The 26327-nt window shown below is 50.3% G+C and overlaps 1 protein-coding gene across 2 annotated transcripts in view; it reads left to right on the top strand.

Moving 5' to 3' along the window:
- Nucleotides 1–26327, top strand: part of LOC144156309 (protein Skeletor, isoforms B/C-like) — a 219706-nt gene that overhangs the window by 59288 nt on the left and 134091 nt on the right. For both annotated transcript variants that reach the window (XM_077688286.1, XM_077688285.1), the window contains exon 4: nucleotides 7300–7408. In XM_077688286.1, coding sequence (XP_077544412.1) covers nucleotides 7300–7408 — 109 coding nt within the window. The remainder of the gene's footprint in view (nucleotides 1–7299; nucleotides 7409–26327) is intronic.

The following is a 26327-nucleotide window of genomic DNA, read 5'->3' as shown; positions in this document are numbered from 1 at the left end:
GCCTACGGCTTCTGGACTTCTTCACGGCTGCAACAGCGGCTGGCCGCTCGCATCATACACGCTACCACTCGTATGTCGGAGGCCACGGAGATCGGATCGGGTGCCCCCGCCCGGTCGCAACATCGGTCTGGTGCAGCAAAAACTGTCTAATTTTAAACCCCGCTAAAACAAAGGTTGTCACGTACAGCCGGAAAACTTCGGAAAGCAAAGGGGAGGTTGAATCCCACCCGGCGGGCATTTTTTCATCACTTTCTTTCTGACTCAAACAATGCTTCATCTGTTTCTATGACCTACCGCATTCCCCCCTTTGCTTTCCGAGGTTTTCTTGACTGCGAACCCTTATTTGCTGTCTTATTTCAACGAGCCCCTCATTTCCTATTCTGATTCGCTACATGCATAGCGGGGGCCTCTGTTCTGGCAGTCTTGGTGCCATAGGGAGCTTAAGAGGGTTCAACGCTGGTCGACCACTCTCGACATGTCAGACACTCGAGTCACGGCCCGAGGGTTACAAAGAAGGTCCCCTTCACCCCAAGAAGTCGCAGTGGCGCTGACTACCACCCCCAAGCACAGGAAAAACTACATTGACGTAAATACCCCAGAAAGTGGAGGGGAAAATAGCCCCGCTGGTAGCGTAGTGGTCATCGCACCAGACCGGTATTCTGGAGGTCGTGGGTTCGGATCCCACCCGGCTGGCATTTTTACTCAGCTTTCTTTCTATCTTTCCCAATCCTTTATCTGTTTCAATGACCTACCGCATCCTCCCCTTTGCTTTCCGAGGTTTTCTTGACTGCCAACTCTTATTTCTGTCTTATATATACAGGAGCATTATTTGTCCTGCCTGGGCGGCACAGCATTTCTTCCTCCCCGTATACCGTTACGCAGTACGCAGTATGCTGCCAGCGTTTTGGTCTCGACTCCGTTTCTCGGTGTTGCGTAGACCCGCCAGGTTTGTCTCCCCAGGGATGCGTCGCACAATCCGCCTCTTTCACAACCCCACTGCGCATGCGCAATCCCCTAGCGGCCAAGTCCCTAAGCAGTCCAGTAGGGGCAGCAGACGACATTCCCCACAGCTCCCGCACAAGCGGGAAGGGGTCGTATTTGTATTTACATCGTTTGATTTTTTGTGTGCGCTCGTTGTGCGCGGAACAATGCCCACAACTTGTCATTCAGAAGAACTGCGAGCTGGGCGTGTTGGTACATGTTCCAGGTTTGGTTGTCGGTGCGCCTTGATCTTTTCAGATGGTAGATTGTGAAATTTGAAGTGATGACTGTGGCGTTTATTCTTTGTATATATGTATGTTTTGCAGTAGCGCTTTGTCCCGTGTACTCACTTGTCCTTGTTACTGTAGCGCTTATCCCACCCACAACTTGTGCTGCGTTCCGCTGTAACTCGGAGTGCCGAAAGGGGAACGGTGTCGGCTTCTATCGCTTCCCGTCGGCCGCACGCGATCGGCTACGGCGGCTTGCGTCGCTCGCGTCGGCTCGGGAGATGGGAACTGTAGGCTTAGCATCCTGGCGGATATTTGATCGCTGCTATCTGTGCAACTGCGAATGACAATCCGCAACACAACTTTTCACTACACTATCATCCCCTTTCTCGCATGTGGAACTCTATTTAAGTTATAACTGCCGTTTGAGCGATCGGTGACCAAGACCTCTGCGTAGCCTGTTTCGATGCTTCCCCGCAGGTATCGCCATCTCTCGGCTGCTCGGCGCACCGCGCGCCGCGGCGACCGGTCAGCGTAGGCTTGCATCGCGGCAGATATATCTGATCGCCGCTTTTAAAATAAGCCCTGACAACAATCCCTAGCACAATTTTTCACCACACTAACACCTACTTTCTCGCATGTGGAACTTTTTAGCGATCAGATTGATTCAGAAGAGCAGCGACAAGCGCGGTTGCTACCGTGGTCTGCGCCGGTTCGAGCCGCTGAGTGTGCCGAGCTGGCAGGCGCGGCCGGCGTGTGCGCGGACTGTTTCCGAAGGCAGAAAACGCTTCACGATTGCTTGCTTTATTCATTTCTTGCGAACAAACGCGCAGAATCTACAAATTCAGCTCAGCGATCATCGTAGTTGACCATGGAGCAAAAACAGTGGGCGGAGCGACGCCGACGACGCATCTCATGCGCGCATCGGGCCGTCTCAAATTCACGCGTACGACTAGTGGCGACAGTCGTAACGATCAGTCGCATTCGAATCGCGTGTACCAATCGTACATGTGTCCAGCGCTTAAAGGCATTTTGCGAACTGCCGGCCTTTGTTGAACTGGCGATCGCACTTCATGCCAGACGACTCCAAGTACTGCTTGCTCTGCTACTCGGACGGCACACGGATCTGTCCGAGATTTCTCTGCCAGCCCTCATTCAGTGATAAGAAGACGCCTGGTATTATATAAAGGCGTTATAACACCAACACAGAAGTAAAACTTCGGCTGCTCCTCGCCGTAATGTGGGATTGCCGTGCATACAACGAGAACACAGCCGGAGGAAACGCCGGCAAACCCTACAGCTTCAACTTCCGCTAGGCACGCTAGGTGGCAGCACACCGCAATGAAAAAGGCGGATTGTCTCGTGCGGTCACCGTTGTCTCGTGCGATCACCGCTGGTACATCACGCGTCGGCGATTGAAGTGTTTTCACTGGTATGCCGATCACTTATGGAGTCGGCACTGTGCCCTGATCGCTTGCTACGGCGGTCCATTTGTCTCATTGGACTGTGGCGAATTTTCAGTAGGATAGGCTTCTGCACCTGGCTTAATGTTGTCTAGGTGTCGACTAACCATTCCTATTTCGGACTTGATTTACCAAGATCGATTTCCAAGTCTCTTCAGTACGGTTACTTCCACCCAAGTAGGGCTTCCAGTGAAGTTGCAGAAGACCGATTGTCCTACGGCTGCTCCTCGAGGCGATTTAGCACCGCTCGGGTAAGATGCCTCATTTTCAACCGGTGTGGGCTAAGTGCGTGTAAGTGTCGTTGAGAGTTGACCAAACTGAACGCGGCTGTCCGTCGCCGCTGAGAAAGTCGTGTGCTGCTTGGGCATATATAGAGCTAAACTGCTTGCGAATGTCCCGGATTGATCCTTGGCTAATGCCTGCTTTGTCTCAAAGACTATTCTTTCTGCATGCCCGTGCCCGTTCGTATAGGGGGGATAGGGGGCACTTGTAACGTGAGTTACCCCGCTCTTCAGGAAATCTTCCATTTCAGCAGAAGCAAAGCAGGGTTCGTTGTCCGTTGCAGGCCTTTTGGGAACAACGAAAGTTGCAGAGGTTTTGTAGTTCCTCAATCAGCGTCTGTGACTGTATGTTCCGCATGCAGCGCACTTCAAGCCATTTGTTGTACGTGACTACGACAATAAGCAACATCCTCCTTTCGACGAGGACGAGCGAAGTCTGCGTGACCTGTGTTCCATGGTGTTGTCGCACGCTTCCAATCTGAAAGCGGAGGTTTAGGTGGCGTTCGCTGATACTGGCAGCAAATCGCACACCTTCTGACCCGCTGTTCTATGTCGTTGTCGACACCTGGCCACCAAATATAGCCTCGAGCGCATGCCTTCATGGGTACTACGCCCCTGTGGCCTGCATGTGCTAAGTCGAGAACGTCTTTTCTCGCTTTCGTACGCACGACGAGTCTGGTGACTCTGATAAGACAACCCTCAATAAGCGAAAGCGCCGATTCAATCTTTGTGAAAGCTGAGAACTCCTGCCTGGGCTGTTTCTTTTCACCCATAATGCCTAGGAGTGGTTGGTGATCCGTTATTACGGTCACTTGCCGGCCAGCAATGTGTAACACCATAAACTACTGCCAGGCCTTCTTTGTCAAGCCAGCTTCAGCTTCTCTCGCAAATGATGAGCCACGGATACAGCGTAACAAAAACACTTAGCCTTGCTAGCTTACTTTTCCATCGCTGTTAACAGTGCAGAAACTTTTCATTCTGCTCGCGACCCACGCACAGAAAAAAAGCCGATGCTGGGGACATCCGCATCGCTATCACACCGTTCGGCCTCCCCAATGACGTTCCGGGCATGGCGCCCTCTCTCACGCACTGCGCTCGCCTCGACAGGCGGAGGATCGCCAGTGCAGTGACGCGGGAAACACTCAGTTCAGTTTGATACTACAGGGGCCACATTGTCACCCAAGATGTTGGTTACAATAAAAAAATTACGCCCACCTCCCCTCGCGGGAACCCTGGTGTGATGCGACGCTGAAGGGGGTTTCATTGTGCGTTTCCGTTGGGTCGATTACTCGAATTGCGTGAGCAATCGTCGGGTAATGCGAGAGAGAGAGAGAGAGCAAGCATAGCGCGGGCGACCGTCGACTGAGAGACCGGCCGGAGCGCGGCACTCATATGCGCAGCGCGCCCGAAGGAGAGGAGACCGCGGAAAGAGAGGGCGCTGCACATGCGCAAAGCGCGCTTGCGCCGCGCGCAGCGCCGCCCACCGGCGGAGTGAGAGAGCGCGCCGCACTGTGCGCGCCACAGATGTTGGGGGAGAGGGCGTGCTATCACGGCGAGAGGAGGAGGGGCGCAGCGGTGCGAACAACAACGGACGCACGCAGGAAGGACAGAGCCGCCGACAAGACATGCTCCAGCGTCGCATGTAAAAAAAACGTGCAATACTTACCTTGAACCGGCTCGAAGAGGCGGACCAACATTGTTTGTAACGACGAGCCACTGTACGTTTGTGGCCACCGCATTTAGGCCTCGCGTTGCTTCGCTGGCGTGTTCCGTCGCCTCAAAAGTCGTTCACTCGGAGGAGACGTTGCAGTGCGTCGCACGTTAATCCAGGTTGCAAGGTTCCACAATGTTCACAACGAGCGTCGGTTGGCGGAAAGCACTTCGCATCCATTCGTGCGACCGCAAGTTAACATCGACACAAATTTCGACGACACTGGAGCTCACACGACACACGACACAAACTGGCAGCCATTTTGTAAGGACGTGTAGAGGTGGAAGGGGTGAAGGAGGACGAGAAGGAGGAGGCGTTTGAGCTTTTCATACTCCCATTAGGACAAACGTAGTATTCACAGCCAGATACTCCGTTTTAGGGGCAGGTACAATCGTGATAACTGCGCCTACTTACGATGGCTCTTGGCCACTGGAATAAACTGGTAGTTTATCCGTCGTCATACTACCGAACGTGGGTGTAAACCTCCTGCCGGAGGAGTTTGAAACGCGTATTTCAGCCAAAAAACTCCCATTCAAGTTAATTTGTGTTTTCGGTGTATTTATCCACTTACTGCGTGAACTTACCGCGTGACACTCAACGTTGCTGGTCCGGTGTCGGAATTTTCTTTGAATTTCTTTTTCCGAGCGATGCAAACGTTCTCGATGTGTCCCTTGTTGGAGAAATAATGGCATTGTGCTGTCCTGAACTTGCAGGTGTCCGCGTCGTGTCAGCCGACACATCATTAGCAGCGTCGTTGCTGGGGTGAAGTTTTGCCTTACTTCTTCGGTTAAGAAGCTTTGTTCACTTCGGCGATGGGTGGCGCTCCGTTAAGTCCTGGTTGCTGCCTACTTTGTGAAACAGTCTTTGCTCGAGGCATCCGCGACGAACCTCCCACGAAGCATGACGTGCTGGGGCAGCATTGTTGAGCTCGTTTAAATGGCTGTTTAGTCGTCCGCCGGTGGCCTCGACGTTCCAGACGTGCGGCGGTTTGTCCGTTGGCCGGTGGTGTGGACGTTGCAGATGTCGTTACCACCCCAAAGTTGCAGCCGGCTGTCAAACCTTTGAGGGCTGCTGATCGATTGTTCCCGCTGTTGGTCACGCAGCTGTAGAGCTCGGATGACTTCAGATCGAAGTGCTTCTGGAGAAGTATGACCATGTCGCCAAAGCTGACTTCCCCGGGAGGCTTCAGTGCCACCAGCGTGCAGGTAGTCTCGAATGTGTCGGCTCCGCATAGCGTCTGGGGATGCGGGCGTTTATTCCCCTCGCCGGAAACGTCATTTGCAGCGAAGTGGAAGGTTAGGCGCTGAATCCACGATCACCAGTTCTTGCTTGTAAAAGGCTCGATGGTACTGTGCAGACCTCCAGTAGCCATGGCTGAACCACCCGCCGCGGTGGCTCAGTGGCTAAGGCGTTGTGCTGCTGAGCACAAGAACGCGGGTTCGATTCCCGGCCGCGCCGGCCGCTTTTCTGATGGAGGCGAAAAGCAAAATCGCCCGTATGTCCGAGATTTCGGCGCACGTTAAAGATCCCCCGGTGGTCAAAATTAATCCGGAGCCCTCCGTTACGGCGTGCCTGATCGCCTGTGTAGCTTGGGCACGTTGAACCTCGTAATCAGTCAGTGCTTGGATGAGTCTTCTTCTCTCATTCTTCCTTTTCCCTGGTTAATGTGGCCCACGATTTGCCGTATTTTTTCAGCAGTGAATGCGGCTCTGCCGCTTCTCAGTAGGACCATGCCGAGATTCTTGCGTGATTGTTTACTGGGATGACATCCATAACATTTTTGGGCCATTTTTAACTTGCTCGCGTGCGGCCATCTATCGTTTACCTGGCATAGCCTGTAACTGTGACACAGCCGCGGGAAATTCGAAAAGTAAGTTGAAAATTAGCGTAATTAGCCGACTGGGTTTTATTTATTATTCGGACACGTTTGTTAGATTCTCCTCGTGCCTTGTGTGTTTTTTTAGAGGCTGGCGCTGCCCCTACTTTCTAGTTAGGCTACACAACGTTGGCTCTGGCTTCAGTTCCGGTGGGAGAGGCAATTTGTAGGGGTTTCGGGCATCGACCATGTTTGCCCAGCGCAGGAGTACCGACGGGGTGTAGAACGTGACTTCCTGCGCATGCGTGGCGCCTGCCGAAACCACGTAACCTTTTTTTCGTCTCTGCTATGGTATCACCGTCCTCCTTTGCACGTGCTCCGTATTCCAGAAGCAGGCGAGCCCTCGTATCCGGTTGCCTGAGTCGCAGTTTCAGTTTGGCAGTTACTGTGCGCTTCCGCGGATGCGCACGGCTAATGGCGGACGCCCTGCGGAAAAATCGAAAAATGAACCTTATAAATCTACTGTGCTAACAACGGCTTGTGAGCGATCGAAAATGGCTTGAAGTGGTGGACAGAATTCGGATAAGCCCGTCCAGAAACACCCATCGACGCATGACTTGGCTCGCCTTGTCCTGCGTGCGGCCGCGCTGCCGCCGAACGACGCTAGCGGAACGTGGCATTTCGGGTCGATGTGGTTGGTCCGTTGGAAAGGACTCAGAGGTAGTCGGCGCTCGCCGGGAGTTGCTGCCGGCCTACTCGTCTCTGTGCGCATGACTTCCGCACAAAGACCTATCATGAACTCCTCGCTCTCTTCTTTCAGGCGGCAACGGCTCAGAGGCTACAACGGCGAAAACATCCTTATCAAGCTGGACGACAATAAGTCGATACGAAACTACCGGTACCTGGCTGTGTTCTGTCGACAGTACTCGGTGAGTTCATTTGACGCTGGCAGCGACTACTCAGCCACGTTTTTTGCATCCAACGTTATTATTAGCGTACAGTCGGCAAAACGCTTGTCTATAACGCGTGAGCGGCGTGCTCCGGACTGCGCAGGAGACATCTAGTGATAACGCCTGGTTTGAGACCGGCGGAATGTGAGCATGCGCGACCCGCGTCAGCGCGGTGGCTGTTTTTCTTGTCGCATTGGCTTCCGTACCTTCTTTCGCCGTGAGAAGCGCTTCCTGCGCTGCCGAGCCGGGAAACAATACTGGAGATTAGCGATTGTTAGTGCAGCGATGGCTCCGTTTAATTACGTGCAACGCTTAATTTTCGCGGCGCCCTACGCAATTTAGACATGAGTTTTTTTGTGTGTGCGTATGCCAGAAAACAAACCACAATCGCTAAAAACGCATCGCTGCTGGTGTTGTACGGTGGCTAGATATCTGTCCGGGACACTTGCACAGTGCATTAAGTGTTGCGGCGTTAGCCCGTCAGCAGTGACGTGCGAAGCCGAACGCATAAACCTGATAGGGGTGCACGTGGTACTCATTCAGCGTATTGGCAGAACGATGACGCAATGAACAGCTGTACGGCAAAGCTAATACAGACGAAAGGCTCGCACAGCGCGCGCTAAGGCGGTTGGGTAATCTCCGCTTTTGTTTCCCGGCCCGGCAGCGCAGGCTTGGAGCGCGTATTACGGCCAAAAAAGGCGTGGATGCCAAGGCGACGGGCACAGCGAGGCGGGACACAGCCATCGCGCTGATACGGGCAGCATATGCCCACATTCCACCTATTTCAAACGAGGCGTTACGGCGTTACCACTAGGTGCCTCCCGCGCAGTCCGGATCACGCCGTTCGAGCGTTACAGAAAAGCCTTTTGCCTACTGTATATTTTAGTACGCTTACAATAAATTTCGAGGGTTGTTCTTTAAAAAAAAATCAGTGCCCTTCCACTGTAAGAAAACGTGTGACCTGCGAAGCTGCACGCCTTCCACGGAGTGCACAAAACAAAACACGTTTGCTTTGAATTTACGACTGAGCATACTTTGAGGCAATTACCTGAATAAAATTTGGAAAGACCCGAACTTTATCCTAGCGGACAAACGTAGACCTGTCTCTTCCCCTACCGCGTCGTATACGTATCTTACTGTTTGTGCGTGGCCTCCGAGATCGGCTGCCGGCGGCGCGCCGTTGCTCCGGCCTGGCTCCGCGGAGCCAGGCGGACCGGTGTAATTTTGTTAACTCCTATTCCCGCCGCGAGGTGGCAGCCTTCTTAGCCTAAGGTTTGTAAGGTGGCAGCAGAGACGACGAAGTGGGCACAGAGAATGGAAGCGAAAAAAAACCCTGGAGACTTATAGGCCTCCTGTATTCTAGTTCACTATACCTCCTGCGCTGGAGTTTTGGCGACATGCAGCGCCCCTAGCGGCCGACGCCTCTGGGTAGTACAAAAGCAGACGAACCTCGCCGCCCTCCATGTGTTTTCAATTACAAGCCAGAGTGAAAGTTGGTTGTGGAGCTTTGTGGCGTGTTTAAATGACTGCATACTGTATGAAATAGTCCTTAAAGTAGCTGCAGAGGCTAAACAAAATAATATCCGCTAAAAGAAGCCGATTTGTCGGCTTTCTTTTGAGCGAGCTGTCGCGGTGGTCGCGGCGTGGGACAGTATCGCCTGGTCTGGTGGTTTAACTGTTTGACGACAGTTAGTTTTTTTCTTCTTGCGTGTGGTGAACAAAGGAAAGTTCACGAGTCGCATAAACACAGAACGCTGCTCATCTTACATCCTGAGGTAACTGCAAAAGGTTGCTTCATCGGGAGCATGCAAGCGAACGCAAGAATTGCGCAGCCGACTCAGCTGACACTGCTGGCGTGGCACCGCCTTTGAAACGAGTGGAAATTTTGTTTCGTATTTTCGCAAACTAAATGATTCTTGCGTAAGGTTTTACGCCGCATGATTTACGAACGGCAGGCTACATGTATACTAGCGAATAGGTGGGGCAATAGCGCCAATTAAATAAACAAATTAAGCGCTATTAAAGGACGCAAAACCCGCACCAAATCACACGCCCGCTGCCTGCAGAGATGTGTACTTCTATAACATCACATAACACAGCATAACATAACATAACAGCATAACGCTGCATACACAGCGCGGGGCCCCGAATATTTATATACGATCATCACTGACTGTGTTGGTTTTCTAGTGCAGGGCTCGTCGAATCTGAACGCCGACACGACAGTTTTGACTTCAAATGTAGTTAAACAGCGAGACAAGAGCAGAGAATTGGCGTCCTCCAGTTGAATTGCCCCCGCCGCCCCCCCCCCTATCGTCACACTTCGCCAGATTATTGTGAAATATTATTAGAAATTCGCTGAATTTTTTTCTTTGCATTCAAAGCCCCCCCCCCCCCCCCCCCCGATTTGCCGTCCTGCCATCCACCGTGTCGGCTGCATGGAACTCGGCCGTTGCTGATCCTCATTCTAGGCTACTAAGTGTGAACTGGGAATGTATGCTGCAAGAGCATAATTAAGTAAATTGAGAGCAAACAAGGAAAGCGAGCGGCCTCTTAGTTCGCCCGACCACTTTGTTTTACGGCCACTAATTTCGGAATCGCAAAACAGATTTCACGCTTCTGACGGTCGCGGCATTTTGTCACTGAGACACGCAACAAAACGGCAAGCTAACGCTGCACCATGTATTCGTAACGGCGACGCAAACGAGCACTGTTTAATGAAAGTGCACGCATAGTGTGCAGGTACGCAAAAGAGCGGCGCACCGCAGCAGGCCAGCCTGCGGTCCGCCGGACTCGCTGGTTTTTTAAAGCGCGATCATCGCCGATTGCGTCACCCTTCTTTTTTGATCGGCTGTTTTTGAGAAGTCTTTGTCATCTAGAGTATTCGTTTAAACTAGAAATTTCACTATAAATTTCACTTCGTACGACCATCGATCGGTGAACCTGCGAGTAGCAGACGCCGTCATAATCCCGGTACTTTTGTCGGCGCTGTAAACGTGTTTAGCGCTGCAAAGCTTTTTCCCCTAATGCCAAGTTGATCGCTGAAATAGATCGGACGCGTCGGGGATGAGCTGGTGACCACGTCGCAAAATAATCGAGAAAGTCGAGCTCATTTTGCTTCTGTCAACACGGGATCCTATGGGAACCACGCAGCTTTGTACTACCCGGAAGTACTGCCCGGAAGCCGCTTGCGCAGCGCCCCCTGGGCAGCGCAGGAGGCCTATTCGCCCCGAGCGCGAACAGAGTCGGCCCCTGGCGGCGGCGGGACGAACCGCTCCTAGTGTGGATGGCGCTCTCGCGTCGTCTGCTTTTTCATATTGCGTGCGGCGCAAGACGCGTGCTGCACACGACAAAACAACCAATATGTGTGCTCGTTTGGCAGTAAGCAATGACATAGTTACCTCTGCTTGCGCATTTCCTCTAGAAACGCAATAATCAGTGGCCGTTGAGGGTTAATGCGCTGGCTTAATTCCACGAAACATCTTCGCCGTGGTCACCGCTTGAGTGTGAACATTGCTTACACACATTGCACTTTTCCTATTGCTGAGTGCAGTCGTCTGCCGTTTCGGGAACGTCGAAGGGTGCTTGAAGGTGGCGTGGTGATTATTTAAAGGATAAAAGTTTAGTACGCGAAACGGGTAAGAAGCGACAAGACCTGTGCATACGCGTGCAAATTCCACACCCTTGTAAAACTGCGCTGTGTCCTTATAGAAAGAAGAAACAAACAAAAACATTTACACTGCACACGACCCCTGAGCTATCGCCCATACATTACCGGACACGTATTTTACACCAGCAAGCGCCTGTGTGATCGTGTCCTTACCGTACCTTTTCTAAAATAAATACCATTTTCGGACAGTCGTTGTTTATACTGAGGAGGAGGAATAAACATTTATTCAACTGTATCGAGTTGCTAATTTTACGTATTATTTAAAATACGTTTCTATGGATGCCAAGACAAAGGCGATAAATGCCAAGACAAAGGCGATATTCAGTTTGCAAAACAAAGTAGTTACCGGGAACCCGTCGCGCTGATTCGCAACGAGAAATAAAAAGGAAATGTTTTACTACATCTGCAACAGCGCAACTTCGATCATTTATTGGCATCTTTAGGGTTCGCAAGCGACCTTATACGCAAGAATGCAAACACATGTCGCTGTTGCAGGCACCTGTTAGATTTTAAAAGGAACGCAAATGGTCAAAAGAGCAGCCGTAACAGAAAACTTGTGCTCACTGTGAGATCCCAGAAGCTTGGTTTGCAGACTGTAAACCTGCTTGTCACTTTAATTTGCGAAAACCTAGCTAAACATGAGATGTTGATTGTACTGTGTGCGTTGATAATTCAATTCGCAAGTTCACCCGCGACGAAAGCCGTAAATAAGTGATCTGAAACCGTTATTCATCAAACCTTCCTTCAGAGTCGCTAAAATTTAATTTAAAAGACCCGTTGGTTACATTTATATCTCTGCGCTGATCAAAATTCAGTAATTTTATGTTGCCTTTTGAACACACAAAAAATATCGTAAGCTCTTAGAAAGAATTTCGGGGCAGTTAAGTAGTGTTACCATTTCAGGGCATCCCACAAATGCAAGAATGCGTCATGCTACCAGTGAAAGCGATTGAGATTGCCGTTGTAAACTGAGTTTCAGAGATCGAGGATTCCTGATTTGTTTCTATTTATGCTTTTATTGAAGGCTCAAAGCCATAGTCTGGAAAGATCGAGGTTGCTACGAGCCACAGCGTACAAGTTCATTGTCACAATTACGGCAATTCTGAGATTCCCGATGAGCCGTCGCTTTTTTTGGCGTAGTAATGAAAACTGACTGCCGCTTCCATGCTATACATTGAACGTTGAGGAACCGAACTACAGCATACCACTCTTGTTTGCGCCTTTCGTGCGCACATACTGCGAGAAAAAAGCACGAAGCGCGCCCACAGTGTGCATTCTTACGGGCCGCTCAGCGGAGCATCCACACTAGCAGCGCGACGGTGTCGCCACCTACATGTCGAGCTCGCGGCGAATAGGGCAGAGAAACGGGAAATTAAGAAGGAGGGATTCTATGGCAATACGAGAGGCAGTGCGTTGCTCTTCGAGGCACGGGCAGGGTGCCTGAGAACCCCGGCATACACGGGTAGCTACAGGCAGCAGGATGAAACGTGTGCATGCTGCGGCAGTGATCGGGAAACTATAGACCATATTGTCAGGAGCTATACACGGTTTCGCCAGCGCTCGCCGCTCTCTGGCAACATTGTGCGTTCACCGGAAACGTGCCCTAGAAAGCTTTCTGTTTACACTGTTTTACCGTGGTTTCAGCCTGCGTTGGTGGCGGCAGCTGCTTGTGTTTCGATAATTTCGGCGGATAAAATTATTCCGATGAAGCGCTCGCGACTCAGACACTGCTGTGTTGTGCCGGGATGCAGTCTGCGTTCCGGAACAAATTTGCTATCGGAAGTCAGAACGTTCTGTTTCCCGAGAGATGAAGGCAGAAGCAGCGCCTGGCTTGCAGCTATCAAGAGGAAAAACTGGGCTCCCACAAAGAGCGCGCAGATTTGTTCCGCCCACTTCATCAAAGGGAAGTAAAGCCCAACGTGTGCTTCAATTGCACAGAAGCGATGCTCAGACGTTAGTCTAAGGTCCCCAATTACAAGGAACACGTCGGACGCCTTCGTGTTCCACCCATAACAGTAACCGCGGTGACGCTTTAGTTGGACAGCAAAGCTGCATGCTAACGCCGAAAATACACTGTAAAGGTGTTTCTTGTAGTTAGACGCTTAATTATCAGGGATGTGTGCTGTTCGAAGCAACACTCGGGACACCAAAGTAGTACAGCATGTTGTTGAGCTAGTTGGTGCAGCATCATGAAAGTAGAAAAAAATCGCGCCAATCCATCCTGTGAATGTGGTTGGAAAGCAAAGCTGTAAACGGCACCCATAACGATTACTCAAGCGACGTCACTTAAGATCACTCACATCGCCCTACAAATAGTAAAACCAGAGAGAAGTGAAATGCACTTAACCACACCATTTATTACTTCAAAGAGATCTTCTTGGTAAGGTTAAATCAATGCATGATGCATGAACGGTGTTTGGTTGAGTTGTATTGGTGTAGCAAGAGTGGAAACTTTGTTTTTATAAAATCAAAGTAAGCTCCAACCAGGTGTTAGACGATCTGACTTCTCCGTCTCTGCGCCGCGGACGGAGGCGACGAGACTTGCGGCTGAGATGGAAGAGGAAGAAATACTTCTGTTCAAATTTCTGAACGACCCAGAGTGCAGCCTTGGGGAGTGATTCCTTCTTCTGTGGGGCCCATATGCACTCCGCGCGGCCTGTGTTCCGTCCACCCGCTGAAGTTGGGTAGGTAGAGAGGGGGTGGACAGCAGCATCTCCCATTGCTCTTGTTGGGTAGTTGACAGAAAGAAAGGAGGGTGCTTAGGGCTAAAGTCGCACACCCCGATTACGGGGCGGAGTGTTCCTACTTCTGAGCAAAATTTACATTCAGCGTCGTAGCGATTCGGATGCATTAAGTGAAGACGCGTAGGATGTGGGAAGGAGCCCTGATTGTATGAGTCGTTGGGTAGTTTGTTGTTCTTTGGAAAGGTCACGGTAAGGCGAAGGTACGGTCTGTCTCAGACGGCGATAATGCTGGGTTATCTCCTTGAACGTGACAAGCGGGTGACTGTCCTCGCGCAGCTCCATAGCACGGGAGGTAAAAGCGCAGGTTTGTTGGTTGGACGAATTTGTTGCCTCCCATTGAAGCGTGAGGGGGTGTCCAGATAAGCTGAATGTAACCGTTTGGGGAGGGGTTTTTTAGCACGCGCAGTGCAGGTCAGGACACCCAACCCGACTGGTAATTCCAGTAGTCTTGCTGGAAATCGGTGACTACCCTCCGAACCCCTGGTTGAGTGAGAGCCAAAGTGATGGCTGCCTCTTCTGCTGCCGTCATTTCTTGGGTCCTAAGCGAGGTACACGCAAGGAGGTTGGTTCTGGAGGTAGCCACGATGATTGCGTATTGCTACCCTAGATTTGCAGGCGTCTGTGTAAATAACTGCGTTATCCCCACCGAGGGTGGTGTTTAGCGCTTGAGCCCGTGCTTTTCGGTGAACCTCGTCATGTGAGGGGTTCATATTTCTAAGCAAAGGGAGCATCTTTATTTTAGTCGCCAAGAGTCTGGGAGTACGTCAAGCGGAGTGACATTCTGGGCTGCCCAGCCAATCTGGTGAAGCATGCGGCTGAGTCGGACCTTCTGGTTTGAAAGATGGCCTTCTATCAGCTCTTCCACAGTGTTGTGGAGTCCCGTGCTAAGCAGCCTCTGTGTGGACGCACTCATGAGAAGACCAATGGCCTGCTCGACCGCCTTTCTAATCATTATATAAGGCATCTCTATGTCTTCCTTGTCGAGAAGAAGACATGGGGTTGACGTAAGTGACTCTCGAGAGGACAAAATTTTCAATAAATCGAAAGGTACCGGTTTCCTTTAGGCCTCGCTTCTTGGTGGCAAGTCGCCTGATCATGTGTATGATTTGATTAATGCTGTTTTTGAGGCGATGCAAGGAGACGTCCCTTTTGGTGTTAGCCTCGAGATGTAGTCCCAGGATCTTGATGCTGGGGCTTGGAGTGATGGTCTGGCCATCAAGGAGTATTTGAATGTATTCCTTGATTTGGCGTGAGGGCGGACGACAAGGAGCTGTGATTTTTTGCGTAAACACTGGAGGCCACAGGCTTTAGCACATTGGCGTACTAGAAATGAGATGCCATGCATTGGTGTGAGCTTCCTTTAATTTTTGTGACTCTTAGCACATGAGCAAGGTGCGCACAGGGCCGCTAGGCGGGCATGAGTGGTCGCGTGACGCTTTTACGTGGCATTCAGCGAGAACGAAGGGGGTAAACCCGTAGATGTACTTAGTGAGTACACCACCTGTCTTCCCTCTCTTCGTGTGGGCTCGTAGCTAAATCGGTAAGACGACGGGCTCTCGCTTTGTTAGTCTGTTAGTTCCAGGTTCGATTCCCGGCGGTGCCAGTAAATTCTTTTATTTGTTCGCTGGAGTTTTCTGGTGACGCCAACGGTCGCGAAAGAACCCTTGGGGGGTAGAGGTAAAAAGCTTTGCTTTAAAAACTGCGCGTAAAAGACAGGACAGTCCTGTCTACTTGTCACGGTCCTGTCTTTTACGCGCAGTTTTTTCTACTTTCATGACACCAAAGTAGGCGCGCTCCGCATGAATCGCCGCACAGCGTACGTCGCGTTGCCCACGTTTTGTTGCTAATTACAGTGGCGCCGTTGCATTTGCTTTTTATGAGAGCGACGCTTGCGACTGGGTTTTCATCGGTACGAACAACTGACTCGTAGTTTGTCGTGTTGCCGCCAATGGAAATCGTCGCACCCCAGCTAATTTACCTTTCCGTGTGAGCGCGGACTATATGTAGGCGGATTAACTTGAAAGTTTGATTCATGAATAGTGTACTAGTCAGTAAACCATAGTTGTTATCGTGACTCAGCCGCACCTGACGTCATCACATAATGAGTACGTTTTGTCATCTCAGTCACACTGAACACCTTAGATCGCGACCGATTCCGATCGGCGCCGATCTCTATCAACACTGCCCATTGTGACACAGGCGCAGTAGAAAGCGATTTATCGTGATGTGTGCCAAACGTTTGAGTGTGTCAACTAGCCCGTTTTATGCAGCCTAAAATACGTGTGATGAAGCGTAGGTTCCGTTTATGTGAAGTGGCGTACCGTACACACCCCTTCTTATGTGAAAAAGTGGTGTTCATTATTACAACGTTGTTAATAGTGTTGTCAGAGTAGTAGTCATGTAGTCGCTAGACATCGCTGTAAACACATCTTAAGGAATGCGCCAGAAATAATGCAGCAACAAACTCAAACACACCAGGCAAACACCGCCGCGACGGCCGCGACCATTAGAAACCATTACCGGAAGTGCCGCACCGGAAGTCTTCTGGGGCGAACCGTTCGGCGCATTCATGTTTGTTTACAAACAGCGAAGATACGGCCACCGCGGGGTGAGGGGGAAATGACGCTGGCGGAGGCTTTGGGATTTGGGGCGGGGGGAACCTCAACTTCAAGGCCATAGAGGTGACGAAGAGGCGACTGGAGTGGTGGTGGAGGAAAAGTAGGGAAGGGATGGGTACGCAGGCGGAGTAATCATACGGATGAGAATTTAGAACAGCGAGGGGAGAAAAAAAGGGGGTGGGGGAGAGGAGTTTAAAACAGAAAAGAGGGAGAGATGGGAGGGAGGAAGCAAATCTATAGGTTAGCTGGGAGTAGGGCAAGTAAACGTAATAAAACAGGCAAGTCCGTTGCTGATAACCGACGCCCCGATTCAGTGGGAAAGCCACTAATCATCATCATCATGAAGAGACGCTCGCCTGGTCGACGCTGCCTGCGCTTTGAGTTGTAAATCAGCTTTCGTTGTCGCGTCTTCGTGCGAGAAAACTCTCAATATGGGGTCTATGTATTTTGACTCGATCCTACAAGTACAAAGTTGTTTAACGCACGTTATTTAACACCCACGATTGCCTTTGCACGCAGCTTTAGTGGTCGTTTGTTTAAAAGGCGAATGCCATAGCCCAGGGTTCTGTCATCTCGGGCAGAGTGAATGCAAGCGTGCTGTATTCTTTTTTCGGTGTTACAGCATTTTCGCGGGATATCGCAGCGCGAAAATATGCTCTTTTGCCTTTGAAGTTGTTTCGAACGCTCTAGGTATCCCTTGTGGTGTCTGTGGGGGGAGGAAGGGGGGGGGAGGTGCGCGCGCGCGCGCGTGCGCGCGTGCGCGCGTGCGTGCGTGCGTGCGTGCGTGCGTGCGTGCGTGCGCGTGTGTGTGTGTGTGTGTGTGTGTGTGCGTGCGTGCGTGTGTGTGCGTGTGTGTGTGTGTGTGTGTGTGCGCGCGTGCGTGCGTGCGTGCGTGCGTGCGTGCGTGCGAGTGCACGTGCGCGAAAACAGCGTAATACCGATAAGCTCTCGTGTATTGTTTATAGGCAGGCGACTACGATAGTCAAATAATCTGTTCGGCTTCCACGGGTACGAATTAACCATTTTTTTGGGTTTTATTTTAATATGCTTAGGGGTTTCAAGTACCTACTGCAATCTCGGTACCAAATTATTTGCCGTGAGTGAAAAAGTCATGGTTTTCCGCGATGCGTTTCACACCGCTATGGATAGACTCTACATGTGTATTTTTTCGAAAGACTGTTTCTGAATTTCTAGATTTGCTCGGGTAATATTCTGCACATAATTTATTGGCATGACATATTAAGAGCATTATTTTTTTCGGTGAGCAGTTAAGGTGATCACTAATATCTGTATGCACAACATCGGCTGTAAGTAATTTGTTCGGGATATTAGTGAATAAATACATCAAGTGGAGAACTACCAATCGTAACTCGGATAAAGATTGTTATGACATTACTTAGACCACGTCCATTTATGGTAGTCTGGAAGTCTCTCTGTGCGTTTGTATATGCAAGCATGCATGCCAATAAACGGCACCAGCACATTTACCCTGCCTATTGCGGAAGAAATACCGATAGCCATTTGGACAGTATACACTGATGCTGAAGTATACCACGTCTCTGTTAATGGTATCGCGGTAAAAGTTGTGCCAAACGTTTCAAGTAATGTTGCCATGTCATCTATTTTATCTGTCAAAGACCGCACGTTTAAAGGGGAAAAAAAAGGAAACGACATAGGGGGTATTTTCGTGTTTACTAATGGTTGGATGCCGGTCGGTTGAATTCCCATGGTTCTTTCTCGGAACGCACGGAATGTGCGTTCCGACAACATGTACGAGATTTTCAGAAATAAAACCGGAAAACGTGTTGTTTTGGAGCCATGCGTGACTACAAAAACGAATACTGCTGTGCAACGAATTCACTTATGCGTCACCCCGGGCATAGTCTACGTCGAAAATTCAAAGGCACCAGCAACTACCCTAATGGCACCACTAACTACTTCTACCTTTCTCCTGCATTAGTGTGCGTTAATTTTTTTTTTTATTAAACGTCACGCACGAGCTGCGAAGGCCGACTTTTCGTCCTCTGCGCCCGCCCGCGCCAGGGAAAGCGACCTTAGGCTACGCGCGCCGCGGTACGGCGAAAAACGCGGCCACGCCCCCTTTTCAACTTACGCTCCCTCCGGGCGATTGGGACGGCCGGAGCAACGGCGCGCCGCCGGTAGCCGATCACGGAGGCCACGGTTTGTGTAACACGCCAACCCAATCCAGTCTACAACTGAGGACACCGGACCTGCCCCATTGGGCTGTTTGACGGCCACGCTTAAACCTCACGCCAACACAACGGACATGTCATCAGTAAGGGCATGAAACCTTAAGCTGCCCCTCCCTTCACTCCCAATCCGTGCATGCATAAACCGGCAACCGTTAATGAGCGGGTGCTTAGAAGTGAAACACTGAACACGTCGCTCTGAAAGCTCTTGAAGCTGAACAAGTGGTATCGGCCCACGTCAACGTTCCAAACGGGCCAGTTGCTGCTCACACGGGAGGGATCTGCAGCTACTCGACCAGCTGAAGCTTCAGGCGACAACGGAAGAGGCAACGGCTCTCCATTGTTTTCGCGCCCATTCTCTGTTCGGGCTGACGCTTCTGCAGTTTACCCTCCTCTTCCTCCAAGCGAACGGCATGAGTCCGTTCCATAGCGAGTTAGCACCTCGAAGGCCTCGACCTTTATTCTGGCGGACACGCACGGGGGTGTCCCTTTCGCTGCCCCGTCGTAGGCGTCTTCGCGTCTGCGCGACACGCCGACCCGGACCGAGACCGCTCGATTGCGGGGGGCAGCTGAGCCAGGAGACTCCGCGTTCGGACATCCCACCACCACCGCAACGGGCACGTCACCGGTGGCGGCATTAAGCCCTGCTGTGCGAGCGTGCCTCGCTCCTCAACCCCCGACCCGTGCGTGCCTAAGCGGGCAACCGGAGGTGGGCGCATAATTAGGCGTGAAATACAGCGGCGAAGGAAGAGAGAAAGACTGAGACCTATTATTATGCTTCCGCCAGAATAACTATGGCCAGCTGGTCAACGAGGGCAGCCTACGCGACAATGTTGCTCGGAATGGCTTTCAAACTAAAGAAGAATTATGTGCTCACGATGGCGTTCCAGCGGGGCAAGTTGCTTTCAACTGGCAGCTGGAAGTGACTGGAACCCGCGGCTAGTGGGCGAGGTGGAATTTGAGGCGGCTACGTTCTCGGCGGCGGCGGCGGCGGCTTTCGGGCGTTTTACGCCCACTCCCGCTTCTGTTGATTCTCCGCAATCATCTGATAACGGCGCTACGGCCGCTGTCAGCGGACTTCGCAACTTGCGAAAGAGGCATCGGTGGGGGTGAGGGGAATAACCGTTATTATAACCGTTGTGAAAAAGAGGGGTCGGCGGTGGCGAGGAGCAGCCCCGGAGCGGCGACTAGTAAATCGGCTACACCGGAATGAAAACTTGGGGAGGGGTTGGACATATACTGCTTCGCAGTAAAATTTCACCTAGCGAGCCGCCCTTGGCTTCACAGGGATGCACTTGTGGGTCACTGCTTGGTCACTGCGGCGACACCAGTGGTCCTCTGGCTGTAAACGTCTACAAAGCACTTCGAGGCTCTCGTAGATCAGCGATGCGAAGAATTCCTACTGGTAGGTGCACTCTCAGTGCGCAAATTGCACTCCGACAACTTTCCCGCACATACGCCCGCGTCAGCTCGCAAGAAAGTCGTTAGGGCCATCAGTAGCATGCATATTGAACAAATAAACAACGCACATATTATAATATAGAACGCACCTGCTCGCATCTCGACGTAGCGCTTGGTTCTGCAGTTCTTTACGTCTATAGATTGTCATGTGGGCACTAACCCGTAGGGTAGAGACCATTTTCCAACCACATTAACGCAGACAAGGGTCCAAATATTTTTTACTACAAACGTTGGAGGAAGCTGGAACGCACTGGAAGACATTCATGGAAGCATTTAAACATTCCTCAATATCCACAAGACACCCAGACATTCACGGAGCATACCCTCGACGCCACCGAAAAGTCAATTCCGCAGGCCTCTGGTCCAGGTGTAACCCGACGAGGTCCTGGTGAAATGAGCCCTGTAGGCTGCGACGAAAGCTTCCAGAACAGGGCTTGAGGTATCCGTAGTCGATACCGAACGTCAGATATCCTAGTAGCCTTGAAACGGGCGAAGGCAGGCTGTTCGGAAGCGGGTTCACCCTGAGGCAAAAAGAAAGCTGGCGTGCTTGTTAACATCGATAACTTCATACACAGATAGACACAAAATATGAACTCATATTCGGAAACTTAAAGGACAGCAGACACCTGTTAACACACTTCAAGACCATGCTTATACTCTGGCGCAACACCTCGAACACTAGCCGACTGCACGAACATTTAATGCAACGCAAATGCCTGCTGAAAGGAAGTCTTCACGCGACAACAAGTGCAATGCCTTTTCATCTCAGTTTACTCTTCGTGAGCTAATGGCTTTCTGAGCGCGTGTAAGCCTTCCGCCCCTGGTGTGCGGAACTTTCCATATGCGATCACAAACGCTTACGCACAGACACTCGTAAAACAGCTCTCCAGGTATACAGGGTGTCCCAGCTATCATGCACCAAGATTCAAAAAAGAGTAAAGGCGTAACTCGAAGAAAACCTAGTGCATAATGTTTGCAGTACTGTGAAGAAGCGGAGAGTATTTTTTTCATTAATGAGGCTTAATTAACTAATTGTAATAATTATCTAACTCGAGAAATACTGTCCTAATCACTAAAGTGTCAATGAGGCACTTGTAGGTAACCACGAGGGGCATCTAACTGCGGTATTTTCAGCGATGAACTAATTGCGTACACATTTATTTTGACTGATAAAGGAAACCCGCGAAATATGAAAAATACCACGTGACGGCGCCTCCGCGCGCACCGTAAAGCAACGCCTTCAAACAGGCTGCCTCTGAGTTAGCCAGAATGAAATGGACAAAAGAAAGAAAGAAGAAATCGCGACCGAGTTTGTTCCCTATCTGCACACGCGTCCCGCGAATCTTGCTGCTGCTGCTCCTTCCATGCATGCTATTATCAAGGTGATGCGCTGTCTCTTCGGGCGGCTAACAGGCGAAGCAGTTGCTTTCAATCAGCTTTGTTTGGGGACGCTGCTTTACAATGCGCGCGTAAGCGTCGTCACGTGGTATTTTTCATATTTCGCGGGTTTCCTTTATCAGTCAGAATAAATGAGTACGCAATTAGTTTGTCGCTGAAAATAGCGCAGTTAGATGCCCCTCGTGGTTACCTACAAGTGCCTCATTGACACTTTATTGATTAGGACAGTATTTCTCGAGTTAGAGAATTAATTACAATTAATTAATTAAGTATCATTAACGAAAAAATTACTTTCCGCTTCCTCACAGTACTGCAAACATTATGCACTAGGTTTTCTTCGAGTTACGCTATTTCTCTTTTTTTAAATCTTGGTGCATGATAGCTGGGACACCCTGTATAATATAGTACGACTGGCAGGGCACTTTCCCAGGTATTGGAGGGAGGCTGACAATTGCACTGACAAACTGCCTGTGCCAGCTTCTTGAGGAAACAAGAAATAAGAGACTCGTATACTTTAGAGAATAAGATGGTCCTCTCATCCAGGCAGTCTTTTGGGCAGGACGATCCACTAACGATCACATTGTGGAATTAGAATCCTTCGTAAAGGATGCCTTTATGCCAAAACAGTATTGCATATCGATGTTTTAAATGCGGAGCATTTCTTAGGCTCGCCTGGTCCTCCGTCGTTGATGGCGGCGCCGTCCACACGCTCACTGCGCATGCACAACTCTCTTCCTTACACCCACAGCTCCGCGATACTACACTATAAAAAAAAAGAAATAGTTAGCGGCACCCGGTTTCGATTCCACGACTCTCTGGCCGCAACGGGAGGTACGCGGTGCTCTTCCCACTACGCTACAAATCCGGGACAGGAGCAAGTTCTACGAACGCGCCTTATGTCCTTGACTCATTCAAACTACGTCAAGAAGCTACTGATACAACGAAGGCACGCGAAGCTGAACGTCAACGGAAAACGGAAACGACGAACTGAAAACTTTAGAGGGGGATGCTGAATTTCCCGTGGGAAAGCTGTGGCGGGAAGCGCCACGCGCCTTGCAGCTCAACCAGCCCCGTCCGCAGCGCCTCTGATGCTGATTGTGGCAGGATGCCCCTAGGGATTGGCCAACCAAAGAATCCATCACGAGATAGGTTCGCGTTCAACCACCGTCGTCATCTTCCCGTAGGGGAACCGCCGAAGAAGAAGAAGAACGAGAAGACAAAGCTGCGAAGAGGAGGGCGTGTACATTGCTCTCAGCCGGTGCACCAATGTCAACAACCTTTACCTCACCAAAGCTGACGGAGACTAGCGATTCTACCACAGAGACAACATCGACAAGAACATGATGGACGAGTTTCGGCGCCTCGACAACCACCGCCTACTCACCGTAACACAACAGCAATTGCGTGCCTTTGCCACCGGTGTGGACCCGGACGCGGAATTCCCTCTGGCGCTAGCAAAAACCAGATCACTCAACATAACGACAATTGCACAATGGAACCACACGGAACCGCCACGATGCTTCGCATCCTCATCAGGGTTCCCCACGGGAAGATGGTGTAATTTTTTTTTACCTTAAAAAGGTTTGCCACATTGCTTGGTGCTACGGCGTCTTCACCGACCGAGAATGTTTCGGTTTGTCGGGAATAATGGTAACCTCGCTCAGGAGCTCCCGGTCAAAAAGGACATGTCGTGTCAAAGCTGGTCCGACGCTTCTGCAGCGTGCGTGTGCAAACAATTGGCGCAAGATGTAGTTTTAAGCTGCTCATTCATTATTGTAAAGATGAACTGGATCGGTAAGAAGTTGCCGCAGAAACTTTCTATTCTGTGTGCGCCGAAGACATCCAAATCCCCTTTCAAATATTTTTTCACGTATCAAACAAAGGCAGCTGCTGAAGCAAACACATTTATCTGAAACAAAACAAACCTAAGAAAACGCAACAAACAGGAAGAAATCCCTAGAAAATATTAAAAATCAGCCCCGCAAAAAACTAAACACAGCATCCTGCATGTTCATAAACATGCATGACCTGCTCGGTCGTGCGGGAGGCGCAGCGTGCCATGAAGAGCTGGCGCCTGCGGGCTGTACGTGGTCTCCATGTAGTGCGACCGGCGTAGTGCGGCCGTGCGGCTTGGATTCGGGAGCGTCGCCGTTGTGGGAGGGATGGCGGGGAGGCGGTGGGGGGGGCGCTGCACGAAGACACTCGGCCGCTGGGGCCGCCAAAGCATGGGTGGCGCTGCGTCGAGAGGCTGCTGCAACGTCGGCCCACTCCCGTCCAGTCTTGCGTAGCGACGTACATGTCCCGGCAATCTGGCTTGGCCGTCCGGAACCTTGTCTTTCCTGTCGGTCCTTCTTGACTCCCTGTTCTGTCTTCGTTGAGCTTACGTAACCTCTTCCGGCCTACGGCGATGTTTTCCGTGGCCCTGTTGGGTGCATCTCGTGCTTCCCTTGTAGGGGCGTTTCCAGATTGGTCAGGCCATTGGTGCTACATTTAAATTTTTTCATCTTCGTCTTTTTGTGCGAGCTGCTCGTGTTTAATGTCGTATCGGGGAATTGCCCGCGGCTCACGACAATATGCAACCTGCCGGTTTTGAATGCCAAGTCTAGCTCGGTGTAAACAAACTTGCCAAGTTGGCAAAGAAGAATTACTACTGAAAAAGTGCTTGCGTAGCACTCCAAAGTGGCGCAGAATGCGCCCGTGCCCTGACATCAAATTCAACTGAATGTTCTACCAATTCCTGCCAGAAAGGAACACAGATTTTCATGTTTAGCACTCGACGAAAAACTGATATTCATCCCTGACAGAAGACGACTTCGGTGCAGTTCCGATAGTAGCAATAATGAAATTACAGTGCTACAGTATTAGTGTAGTACTGAAATTACTAAAAAACAAGTACATAGGAAGGGGTCCCAGAGTTATAAACTGTAATGGTATGTGCCCAGAGTTAACTGCACGACTGAAAACAATGATTATTCTAAAGATCCACTCAAAACACTTTTACGGTGCGGATAAACAACTTTTTTGGACGTTTTTTCCAACATGTTGGGTCACGGTTGTATTACGGGAGCGTTGTGCATAGGTTGGCACTGAAAACAGCATCTAACATTTTCGACCCGGTGCTGTATTTGAGCTCCACCTTGCGGCCGGTGCATTCCTCACTGTCCCAGTCTCAAGTATATGCTATGTGACAAATGGGGATGGTGCCTACAGCATCAGCGAATGTACGTTTTCATCAACGACTAACTATCCTTTAATTTTTTTTATTAGCAATGCCTCCGTATCAGATCTTTGTTATACCGCCCAACAATTTCTGTGGCTTTCATATTTGGGTGAAAAATTAAGCTTCTGATCTCCCGGTCTCCATTTTACACCTACAAAACACGTGTCAGTGATTGTACACCACCAAGGCATTTTCACCCTGCATCTTGTTTCTTATGCTTTGTGCGAGTGTAGAAAAACAGTGTCAGGAAATGCGATATTGCAGTACTTTCTGTTTCTTCTTGCAAAGTTCCTGTCCGTGCAATCTTATATACAGTGACGCTTCACAAATCGACCCAATTTTGAAGGGGTACAGACACCAATTTTAGTGGTTAATGTTATGACACAGTTAATATTAATTAATATTTATTAATTAATATTGTGACACTAAAATAATGCCTGGCTTAAATTAATTGTCTGCGACCCGTGGTACATATTGTCATGTAGCCAAGGATTACGCAGGCTTCTTTCAGTAAACAAGGTTCAGTGGAGGGAACTCGTGCTCCGCGAACTTCAAAAATACGCAAGCGTCGACGAATCAGTACTGCAACAGGGGGACGTGCGCAGGCGATAGTCGTCGAAATGAATGCCGCGCCGTTTGCTCCTCGAGCATTGATTTTTCCACGATATTCATTTTAGAAGCATGGAATTAGATCGAGAGCACTGGTGATCCAAGAAGAAAGTTCTTGACACAGGGCATCAAATACGATAGCGTGCGAGGCATACAAAAGGTAGGGAAGGAAACACTCGCTTCGCTTCGAACACGGCCGGGTGCGGCCACACTCTGAAAACAAAACACACGAGTCAACAAAACGTTCGTGACAACATTTTAATTCCAATCGTGTTTAATTTCCAGCCTCTTGAAATTAATTTGAAGCCTCTATATGGCGTTTTGTCTATGCCCGTCTATCATCAAGGATGATTTTGAACTAAACTGAAATAGAAATTTCAAAAAATTGGGAACATTTCCACCTGGAACAACAGTATACGCTGTGTGCGCGTAAAACGGGTTTAAAGTGGATGCAGGGGACGATGAACTGGTGCTGTTTTTCCAGTATTTTTTTGCTTTCATATTAGCCTATCAGTGGTTCCTTGTTTTCACTTATGGAGAACCTACACAAAGGTGATCATTACAGAAAAATTTGATCCCTTTGAAATAAATACAGTGGCAAAAAATGCGTGCGAAATCCAGCGAAACTACTGGCCGTGTTACGATTGAGCGCGCCGCTACCCTGTTCGAGGTGCTCAAAGTTGGTGTAATGTGGTGAAGTTCTCCTGTGCTCAGCATTCAATACAAGTTTGGATGCTTTGCTTCGAATGAATCGCACAGCCAGCAACAGCAACACTCGGCGGCTCGTCACACCACCTTTTTGCTCAAGCCAAAGTCCCTAGAGTTCTCCTAGGGAATTCAATTCCGAAATGTCTGGTCCTATCACAGCACCACAATCTCACGCACTAGGCTCCGCCATCGCGCGAAGCAGTTCTGCTTGCTTGCCCACGTGACCACGAGGGAGAGGATGCGATGGCGGCGCTGGTACG

This window comes from Haemaphysalis longicornis, unplaced genomic scaffold, assembly GCF_048455015.1.
Source record: "Haemaphysalis longicornis isolate Haplotype H1 unplaced genomic scaffold, Haemaphysalis longicornis Haplotype H1 scaffold_1, whole genome shotgun sequence".
Classification (NCBI taxonomy): domain Eukaryota; kingdom Metazoa; phylum Arthropoda; class Arachnida; order Ixodida; family Ixodidae; genus Haemaphysalis; species Haemaphysalis longicornis.
The sequence above is the reverse complement of the archived record's forward strand: the minus strand, read 5'-3'. Positions and strand labels throughout refer to the sequence as shown.